This window comes from Lytechinus variegatus, chromosome 1, assembly GCF_018143015.1.
Source record: "Lytechinus variegatus isolate NC3 chromosome 1, Lvar_3.0, whole genome shotgun sequence".
In the NCBI taxonomy this organism is placed as follows: domain Eukaryota; kingdom Metazoa; phylum Echinodermata; class Echinoidea; order Temnopleuroida; family Toxopneustidae; genus Lytechinus; species Lytechinus variegatus.
The window spans coordinates 14,443,231-14,454,861 of NC_054740.1; the positions used below are offsets into that span (position 1 = coordinate 14,443,231).

Below are 11,631 nucleotides of genomic sequence, written 5' to 3' on the forward strand. Positions count from 1 at the left end.
AGTAAAAATTTAGCGAGCAACACAGTAAAAAAAGTTTGTCCGGCAGATTTATCCCGAAATATATTGATCCCCGCCCCGCCTCCATCTTATTAGGGTTAATGTAGATTGTTTTGAATATTTTTTAAAATAATCGATGGGTAAGGATTGCTTTGCCAATAAGCCAGTTCGTAATTTCATTCTGTGCATGATCAGAAGAAGGTCATTAATACTAAAGTGATATGATGGTTATAATGAGATAAGCACCAACTTTGATGTCTTGATTATTCATAAACTCCTTTGAACTGTGTTTTTCACTAGATCCACACAAAAAAAAACAATGCATCCACTAATGACTGGTATTTCACAGTTGGCCAAGTACATTGTTATATAACATGCTAATGCATTCAAAGTAGAAATGCAACAAATACCTTCATGGAGTGTTCACTGGTGTGCTATTCTAGTCAACTGATCTATTCATTTCCTTCATCCTGCTATGTAAGGCATGCTTACATAATATCTAGCTTTGAAATCTGCCTATCATAATGAAAGAAATAAAAGATCATGTGACCAAAATTGCCCAGAACTGGTCTACACTCAACTTTGATGGGCTGAATTCAGTTACCAGGCATGGGTCTGCTAGCAGTATTGCCCAATATTTGGGAGTAACATACCTGCCGATACTATTTCAGTTCACTGATTATGAGAAAGTGTCAAGGTTAGTGGTTCTGACTCCCTCCTTTCAATCAGAGAATCTTTGGTTGAGTATTTCCTTCCGCTAAAAGTAAAATTCATCCACAATGGCGACACTTGATTCAGGTTAGTTGAATGGGTATGCAACGATCTTTGACACCTATGTGGTGGTTTAGTTAAAGTAATAATATGATACCAAGTATTAAGCACAGTAGCATATACTTTTCGTAAATATATATGTGCTATATAAATGGTTCAAATTATATTACTATTCTGGCCCTGAAAATACAAGTATAGATGCACCCTTAGTTGTTTTCCTGCCTTGATTTCAGATCTGATTTGCTTCCAGATGTAGGCATGCTCTCATACTTGATCAAGTACTTGTTGAAGGCATCATTTATAGCTTTCCTGTAGAGAAAGAAAAGGTGGAACAAGAAATATACATCGAGACTGAGATCTTGTTTCTATTAATGGGTGATCCAGTGGCGGACCGTGACCAAGAGGAGACAAAGCATTGGAGGGGCACAGCATTGTTCACTAACAATACAGTGCCCCTCCAATACTTTGCTTCCTCCGGTTCACGGTCCGCCACTGGGGCATTCCATAACATGAATCATTTTTAGCTTTGGAAAGAAAGAAAGGGAAAAAAAGTAAACAGGAAATGCACATTGTGAGAAATATTTTAGAGATATTTTGTTTTTACTTGTGGGCCACTCTAAAAAGCTTGTATGACTGACCCCTTTTCGGATGGATCAAGCTGACTTGGGTCATCATGAGGATGGAGAAAAATGGGGGTCAGGCTGCAAAAAGGATTATTATTTCAAGGCATTGGCCTAGTGCCTCCCACATATTAAAGGTCAAGTCTACATCTCAGCAAACGTTTATGAAACCATCAGATGTAACATAGGAAATGGGATTTATATAGTGCATTCTTTAGAGGATAAAAAGCATTAAAGCACGTTAAGATCGACAATCATAAACAGATGCTTTTTGAATAGATGGAGCGAGGTACTGTTTTGTACAGTTGGAGGGGGTTTGTCCCAGAGACATGGAGCAAAGGGTTGAAAGAATTGAAGCCAGCCTGTTTTCTTGTTTTGGGCATGACATAGGGGCAGTTGTTGAAGAAGAGCTTAGGTTGATCTTTATTGCTGAAAAAGTGAAGATACAGTGATGCCAGGAAGTTAGTGAACCCCACCACAATATGCACTCCTTCATGCCGAGTGTTGAATGTAGACAACCATCACAATGTGCGGCAACCCCACAGAAACAAACTTCATTGAATGCAATAATTTATCACCCGACTTCACAATTAAATATCTAAAACATGGCAGAACTTGAACACTTCATATGTTCATTTTCTGGCAGGTTCACTAACTTTTTAGCATGACTGTATGTGAAGAAGGAAGTGTGGTTGACAGAGGTTTGTAAGGTTGAACTGTTAAGTATAGGATAATGTATTCTGTTTGATTCAGATTCTGTTATATTATACAGTACCTGAATTCTGCCTGCTTGAAGAGAAAGGCTGCAACGTGTCCTCCATCAATGTATCGTACCTGTATCGATAAAACAAGGTTCAGTAAATGGACTGTTAAGCTATTTATTACATGAGCCACACACAACAGCCCAAAGGCTGAATTGCATGTAGTTTACATTGACAATGTTTTTCAATTTCGGTTAAATACAATATGATTTTACATGTGAACATTTGAGGAATCACTCAGAATTGTTAGAAAAGGTACAATTCGATGACATATTCATATTGACCACTATATGTACACCTTAAAACTAAAGGCAGAGGGTGAAGAGCAAGAGGGAAAGGAAAAGTGATATGATTGCAAAATTTACCATGAAACCTATTCATGAAAAGGTCCAATTTCCCTCGTGTTTTCTGGTGACTTTGCTGTTTAAATTCATATGACTACAATGCCAAATTCAATACCAAGTTATAGCACTCATGCCACCAACCTCTTGAAATACACATGTCTCTGTGAAATTTACAGGAACCTCTTTAAACTTATGAGGACTATTCTGCCATCCCATGACACAAGGAAGATTTTTTTTTCTTGATTGGGGATATTTTCTGTATGCTCTCCAACTACATGATGCTAAAAGGCATCACATAGCCTACCTCTAATTTTTTAAATACAAGGGTTTCAAAAGCAAGTACAGTAAACTCTCTTTACAGTATATTTCCAAATTTATAAAACAATGACATATCTAAGAGTAAGATACCCATTCCACAGAATTACAGTATTTTTTTTTGTCATGAGACAGCAGTATAGAGAAACCGCCCAGGGCCCCCCTTCAATTTTGCGTTGACCAAGGGTCAACTCACCTCAACTCCTGGCCATATATCATCAAGCCCTGGCACCCCCTTCCTTGGGATGTAGCCGTCCTTCAAGGCGCTAACGATGATCACCAAGCTAGAATCCACGGGAGTGGAGAAGTTTCCAACAAACGTAGTGACATCCATCACTCCTCTCATGAATTCCAATGCCTCCTTCTTCAACTCCTGGTAATTCTCCATATCTGACAGAAGTGGAGGGTAAGAACAGATTGACAATAATAATAATAATCTGGGGGGCGTTTCATCAATATTTTCGTCCGACAAGTCAGATCTGACAACTTTCCTGGATTCTGATTGGTTGAGAACACTGTTACTATAGCAACTGTTGGATAAAACAGGACTTGTCGGATAAAACGTCTGACAAGTCCTTTCATGAAACACTCCCCTGGTTACTTATAATGCGCTTAAGACATAAATTAGTTTGTACCGTGATAAATCAGTCTTTTAATCAGTCACTCCAGCACAAAATGTATGCACACCCTCCACTCCCCGGGGAGTATTCTGGCCAGTCACCATTGAGCCGTGGTGTAGTGGTTCTGACTCTCTCCTTGTAAAGAGGGTCATGTGCTCGAATCCCACTGTGGTCTAGCGTCCTTTGGCAAGGCGTTAATCCACACTTTGCCACTCTCGACCCAGGTGCTTAATGGGTACCCGGTAGGATGCGAAAGATATTGTATGTTTGAATTTGCCAGCGCCATAATGAGGCTGCGATGAATGCAAGGAATGCTCCCCAGGGAGTGGAAACTTTTGTGCACTTTTCTTGCCGGATTGAAATGAATAAAAAGACTGGGGTAATAATATGCTGTAAAGCGCTTTGAGCCATTCTGGGATAAGCGCTATATAAAAATTGGCTATTATCATCATTAATAACGGATAAGCAACAATGACTTACACATCCAACCAGGTACCAATTTAACCTATAGCATCCAAGTCTTAGGTGCACCAGTGACCACCAGCTCGATCATTTCAGACAGTTTCTAATAATTCAAACTTGACCACCATGGGTAACAGACAAAACTACCCAAAGTAATACCTGTTGTCTTTTCTTTTTTTTCAATCAATTTTTTCATGAAAGCCGACGCTTGACAGTCCACAAGGGCCTCAAAAACACATAAAATCTGCCAATTTGTACACAAGTGATAAATGGTTTATCCAATGACCTGGGGAGCATTTGTCAGATGGTTAATCTGACCAGTCCTGTTAATCCAACAGTTACCATAGTAACAGTGCTTCTCAGCCAATAAACTTTCAGAAAAGTTGGACAAAATTGGTAATGCAACACTTCCCTGAAAATAAACTGCAATGACCTTCCTGCACGCTTTCAATTCAATACATTCTTAAAGTAATTACCTGTGATCTTCCCTTTGTTCTTTCTCTTTTTATTCTCCTTTTCATGAGTTCCACCGCTTCTCTTCTCCGATATCTTGGGGTTGGCTGCAATATTTTTATCTGTAGAAAACTGAACTCCAGCAATATCTTGCACATCCAAAGTTGATCCTTTGTTTGTATCTGTATATCTGCATTTTGTATGATGAATGTGGATCTCACTATCTACAGCGGATGGTCCTTTGCAAGAGCTGTTCAGGTTGCTGACATGTGTCTTTGAATCTTGCGCACATTCTACTCTAACATCGTCTGTTTGGCAACTCCCTAAGTCTCTATTAAGTTCGCTTGGAGAACCATTCAAAGAGTTCACAACAGCTGCTTGCAAGTCCAGTTTACTCATTGGCCAATCATCTATTGCACTTTTATTGTTTTGTTTCTCGTCACTCATCGAGCACGATTCTGTTCTTCCATTGCACTGATTCAACTCTTGGACGGTATTCTTGCTTTGGTTACATCTTGGCGGTTTTGTCAAATCCTCTGGCACAGTCTTGGAGTTCTTGTGATGTGAATGTTGGTGGGTTCTCGCTGGTTGGTCATCTGTGACATCCTGGAGATCGTCCAGGCTCTCGGGGTAGCTCCAGGCAAACTCCTGTCCAAGTCTGAACGCATCCGTCTGCATCAAAAGAGAAAGAATATTGGTTTGCTTTCATTTCCATATTTCACAACATAGCATTCAAAGCCATTGACCAATTGTATCATTTAACAAATATTTAGAGTTTGTTTGTTATTATGAAGAAAATGAATGATGAAAATATGAGAGACATCTATCTCCTGATGACTATATTTGATGATGGCCTAAAAAAAGGAAAAATAAGGAGGTATCGCGGAATGTAAACCTGAAATCAATTATATTAAAATATGTTACAATATAACAACTAGGGGAAACAGAGAAGTGGTCTTTATTAGAATGTAGTCTCTATGGACATGTTCAAGTAATAAATGTTCCAGATCGAGGGGAATGTTTTTCAAGGTACACCAAAATTGTGGTCATTAAACCTGTAGATAGATGGTCACTTCACTAAAGTAGGTTTTATATACCTTGGGGCACTTCTGCAGCCTTTTCATGATCTCCCTCTCATACTCCAGGTGTTGGCCCATGTACTGAGTAACAAGGACGGGCCACGGGATGGACCCGCTGAGGACTCCCTCCGTAAAGACAGGTGTGGCACTGCTCCAGGAAAGACAAGGGATCAAGGGGATGGGCTTATGCCAGTTGGTTGCTGTTAGGGATGCCATCTAGGGACAAAACATAAGTCATGGATTCTAGTTTAAGGCACTTTGTTTATAGGAGCTTTCATAAGGAATCTGTGTATGTATGCAAGTACTTTGGAAATAATAATAATATAATACGTCCATTTATATAGCACAGTTACTATGTGCATATACTCAACTGTGCTTTGATACTTAGTATCATATTATTACCCCGGCTGTAGCTAAGCCGCCATAATAATAGGCGCTAAAATAAAGCGTTCAAGGAATAAATCCTACTGGGTACCCATTCACCTCACCTGGGTCGAGCGCAGCACAATGTGGATAAATTTCTTGCCGAAGGAAATTACACCATGGCTGGGATTCGTACCCACAACCCAGAGACTAATCCACTGGGCCACAACGCTCCACATTCACAGGGATGTTATATCATATAATGTGTTATGCACTATACAAGAACTGCCTATTATCATAATTATTATCATTATTGGTGTTGAATGGGTTTGCTGACCCAGGGATTTGTGAGAAACACTGGAAGTACCTACATTATATATGATCTTTGGGGCTCAGCGAATTATAATGTACAAGCAAATAAACATTACTTTTTTTATTTTCAGGCAGAAGAAAGGAAGATAAATGCATTTATTACATAAGGCAATGGATGGAATATAGAGAGAATTACATGGTATTAGTAATAAGTTTTATTCTGGGTGACTGAAAACACCTGTTACTGTGTATATCACCCACATCTACCTAGCTATACCATGAAAAGACAAGCTCAGTCGGTAGAGCGGGGGGTTTGGATTCCGGTGACCCAGGTTTGATTCCCACTTGGTGCGCTAGTGCCCTTTGGTAAGGCATACATCCTCGGGGAGGACCTTAAGCAGTTGGTCCTCTGGTTGCTTGCTTACAAGCATTCATGCTTTCTTAGCAATCAGGTAAAAAAAAAAATCACTACCATTAATAGGTAAACATCCATGTCAATTTGAACAAAATCAAAATGGGGTTAAACTGCTAAGGCATCAATTACAATTATATAATAGAATAGACATCCTTCTTCATTATTAAGAGAATAAGAAATTATTGTATATACATAAGCAACAACACACTATTGATCGCACAAGATTATGTTAACTTTTCAATTTATTTATATCATAATCTTTACATCAACTTTATTTTTATATTTGTTTACACTTGCTACAAACAGAAAAGTATCTACGAAATTGGCCAGTATAAGATATATAAATTTTCTTTACTATCAAAAAGAGTTTAAATACTTACATGCCCACCCATTGATATTCCTGTCAGGCCAAGGGGTCCAAAGCCTTGTTTCTCACACCAATGTAGCATGACCAATCCCTCCAGGATCAGACCTCCTCCCATCACAAACAACTCATTCACATGCCGCAAGCTGGATCGTCTGAATATAAACATCAAGGTCAAGTGATGACATGAGGCGATTATAATCATCGAGGCCCGTTTCATCTAATTTGTTATGATGGTGACATGACAATTGCTCCTGCGACAATTGCTCTGGGCTAAATTTCGTCTAAGATTTAGGGATAAGGGTAGAGTCGCAATAGGGTTTTATGCTAGGTTTAGGGTAGGGTATAGTGTCACACCCAGGGTTCGAAGTTGTTCATTCGATTAGAGAGTGGAATTTAGAGCAGAACAATTGACGCTGGAGCAAAATATTAGGTTTAAATGTTCAAAGCTATTGAAATCATTGAATTTGGACCAGACATGGTGGCTCAGTGGAAGAGCACCCACCCAATGGACAGCAGGTCATGGAATCAATGCCAGGTAGAGTCATACCAAAGAATTATTTAAATGAGACCTTCTGCATTCCTGTTTTACGTTTGTTTAAGAATGGATAGGTGATGATAATATGTTATAGGAGAAGAGCTCATAGTTATACTTCAAAACTTGAAATTTATAGGAACTTGAACACAGAAGAAAAATACATGGGGATTCAGGCTAACTCGTCCCATCCCCCCCCCCAAAAAAAAAATGCCCCTAAGAGCCCTGGAAAACTAAAATAAAAAGATATAAAAAAAATGTTGCTTAGAGTACCTGGATCCAACAATATATATTACTGCACTTACAGCTGTTCTTTGGGTTTCCTGCATCCGTAGAATGGATTCTCAATCAGCAATGACCCGATGCCGTATTCCTTGATTAGAGGTCTCGCTAGGAATGTCCTCCGTCTCCAGAAAAACTGAAAATGAAGATAAAGAAATATCAACAACTCATCAGGTACAAGGAAAGAACAAGTTTCAGCAGCTCACTTTTATCATTCTTATTGCAATTATTTAATAAAGTGTAAATATTTGGCTAACGATGCTTATAGGTGTATGTAATCAAATTAGCAAAACTTGGAGCTGTAGAAGGTAATCTATATTGTGCTTTTAACACCAACACCAGCACCAACCCCCGAACTTGAAATCACCTAAAGTCTTGTCACTCCTGTACTACTTACATGGTCACCTGTACCCGCCATATGGATACATACTGGTTTCCTTTGGCTGGGCCATCGAGTAGGAACTATCAGCTGAAATCTGAAAGAAAAAAAAGAACAAAAATACATTTAAGTTGTTGACATTGCTGGCTTTCCATAGTTGTGGTTGATCAGATCAATCATAACTCCTTGTAAAACGGGCCCAAATGAACTCTTCTTGGAAAGTATATCAGACTCTCAAACATTTTCTTTTCAATCTGTGCTGAAAGTTGATAACATTCTTGTTGTTACTAAGTATCTCAATGCCAGTCAAAATTAGATTAGGGTAATAGGAAAATTTTCAGGAATCTAGTTTAACACAATGGCCTGTATACCGAAATCCAGTTTAACATAGGCCATGGTTTAACTCTGTGCTAAAATTATGAAAGCCATAAATGTTTACCTTGTTTATACTGCATATTTCTTATGCTTGGTGTGATGCTATACAAAACTGTTTTACCAGGAAGTTGTTATTCTAAGCAAGTGAGAATAATTCAATAATGAAATGGGTTGGTAAACTGAACCTGTACTGTTCCAGATTTTTGTCTCATTAATAGCTATCCATAGTTATCTGTAAACCATGATTTTAGCTCATTTTGAATTCAACCCAAGTCAGAATACTGTACAGGCCTATGGGTCACCGACTGTATTTTAAGTCAAGCATAACTTCCAAATAGGGCAAAGAAACATTACCACTACTCTGGCCAATGTATCCAGGTGGGTCTTTCCTAAAGCTGTTTGTAAATTATGAGCAACTCTGAGGTAAATTATATACATCAAATTTTCATTAATAGGGCCCGAGAAAGGATCACCAGTTACAAAGAACTTTAAGAAAATCCCCGGGAATAATTTTCCTTGTATTACTCCAAATCTTTCCAGGATTGCTACACAAATTTCTTCTGTGTTGCAATTTTATTTTACATTGGACTATATACAGAAAATAGTTGACAACTTTTCTCTTTCAGCCAGATATGCTATAAAATTTGAGAAGTAAAACTATGCCCTGCACCATCTAGGGAGGTGTACGGAAGGAGCGGAATCAATCTGCTCTCCTTTGACCCTTATACTTGATGCCGCCGATAATAATGCATCTTACCTTGCTGTTTTGACCTCTTTTGGCATGATATTAGGAAGGTATCGGTCAAAAGGGGACCTGAAGTTTCCGTCAACAATCCGCACTTCGCCCTTCTCGACATCCTGTTGAGGGATGAACACAATTCTTGTCAAGAGTACATACTATAAACATGTTGGGTAATGCTGAATGGTCAATAACTTTATTGGCAAAATACATTCAGAGCTAATGAAGACAAATACCTTCCAAACTTATTAATCATTTCAAGTAATTGCTACATATAGCAATGATTATTTTTCTAATAATGTAACAATTCATAACTACTGTATGTAATGGACATATATATCCAAATCAGGGAAACTATTTTTGGTGCTTTTTTTAATACAGACTTGAATTTTACATCAAAACCAATAGTAATTTACTGGGGTTTTTTCAACTTATCGGGATTATTCTTTATAATTTTTTTGCTGGTAAATCACTGAATAACCTGCATGTATTTTTGGATTTTAAGCCAAAAGGTTACAAATCAATTAATTTGTAAATCAATCTCCTAGCATGTCTACCTACTTCAATGACAGAGCTTACATGACTGAAATATGACCAAGGGAAGAAGAATAGGCTTACATGTATGATTTCAAACGAATTGTAAATTGCGAGGTTTTTTTTAATTCTCATCATTTTTCTTTCTTCTTTTACAAAAAAGAGAAAAAGAAGGATAAGGGGGATTAAATATGGTAGAAGCAGAGGAGGAATAGAAATGACCAAAAAGTTTTAGGTCATTTTTAATCCCCCTTCTCCTTGTCATTTTTTAAGACTCCGCCCCACCATCCATCATCATTGAAAACTAAAGAAATTTACTCACGCTATCAATGTTTACAGGGTAGTGTTCATTAACAAGATGCTGACATGAAGAACGATCTGCAAGAACTCTCAGGAAATCAAACTGCCTGAAAAGTAAAAAGTTAAAAAAGTTATAAGACAAAGGCAAACTTGATAAAAACTTAGGTCTAGACCCTAGATTTAAAATTCTGTACTTTAAAAAAAGGGGTAGTTTTGAAAGACTGGTCAATCGCAGGGTCAAACGTATTTAGGGTATGTTTTTTTTTCCAAAGCTTTTTTTTTTAAGACTAGCCAAACGTGAATAGAGTATTTTTTTCCCCCAAGCTTTTTCCCGGGGGTCATATTCTGGCGACAACTTGTTTGGGGGCCAAAATGTGTAAATAGTTGTAACAGGGGGTTATTTGCACAAAGAAAAAAACTTGTTTGGGGGGGGGGGTGGAAATAATTTGGCCATGCGTGTGTACAGCAATACATTTGACTGCCTCCCCCCGGGACTCTTACTACCTCAAGTGATGTTTATGCATGCTCCACCTACCCGAACATCAAGGTGGTGAACTCGCTCGGATACTCAGAGTGGCAAAGGTGAGAAAAATGCATATTTATTGTAAAAATTATACTACCAAAATGCATCAAAAAAGAATAAAAGCTTAATTTCTTACTTTACACCCTAATTTCGCTCCATAGCCATTCTCTGGTTAGCCTCAAAATCAGAGATTTAGAGCCAATATGGAGTTTCTCACATGTATAAATAATTTGCTGCAGATATCAAAACATCTCATGTGCATGTGTGAGTGCCAAGCTCAGACCCTCGCACATACGCATGCAATGTTTTGAAATCGGCAGCAAATTATTCATACGTGTGAGGAACTACATGTTTGATGTTAGCTCTAAATCACCAATTTTGAGGCTAACCAGAGGATGGAAAATGAGCGAAATCAAGGGGCAAAGCAAGAAATTATTGCTGTTTCAACATATTTTTTTTACAATAAATATGCATTTTTTCCCACCTTTGCCAAGGTCAGGAGTATCCAACTTAAAGCGAGTTTTGTACCTTGACTGAGGTTGAGGTAGACTTTTTCATGCACACAAAACGGAACAACATTACAGACGGTGCGTCCGACGCGACGGGTGCCTGGACTGGAGCTGCTAGCTAAAGCTAGCTGGACGTATGGACTCGGCTGAGTTCGGAAGCGGAGTTCACGGTGTTAACAGGCCGGTACAGCCCGGTCACTTACCGTTTGATCGTCGCTGGATTCCCCCATCCTCGCGTGAAAAACTTGGATAGCAGCAAACTTCTATAAATTCGATCGAATGCACTCGCTTTTTCATACATGATCTTCCGTTTCTAAAGTTGCTCTTGAATATGTGTCGAGTTTCATGTGACAGCCAAATCCAATGAAAAAAGTGGGAAATATATCATCGGGTCCTGGCTTGGCTTTCTCAACTGTGCAGTGTTCTTCTAGCTTAGCCAACATGCCCAACCCGGAAGTAAACATGATGGAATTGCATGACTTGTGCGTGCGCCAGCTATGCATGCACGTGCCGCGCCGCGGGAAATCTCTCGATCACGAATTTAAAATCTTTTGCCTTATTTAATACGTATACAGTACA

At 38.7% G+C, this 11,631-nt stretch overlaps 1 protein-coding gene across 1 annotated transcript; it reads right to left on the bottom strand.

Moving 5' to 3' along the window:
- Nucleotides 1–485: 485 nt before the first annotated feature.
- LOC121406804 (protein ABHD18-like) lies at nt 486–11,471 on the bottom strand. The gene is made up of 11 exons (XM_041597677.1): nt 11,256–11,471; nt 10,043–10,127; nt 9,205–9,305; nt 8,091–8,169; nt 7,717–7,829; nt 6,893–7,031; nt 5,441–5,638; nt 4,367–5,015; nt 3,005–3,198; nt 2,164–2,222; nt 486–1,077 (listed from the first exon to the last, which is right to left on the bottom strand). Exons 1-11 carry the CDS (start codon nt 11,351–11,353, stop codon nt 975–977), a joined length of 1,818 nt encoding a protein of 605 aa, XP_041453611.1. The 5' UTR covers nt 11,354–11,471; the 3' UTR covers nt 486–974.
- Nucleotides 11,472–11,631: the final 160 nt, after the last annotated feature.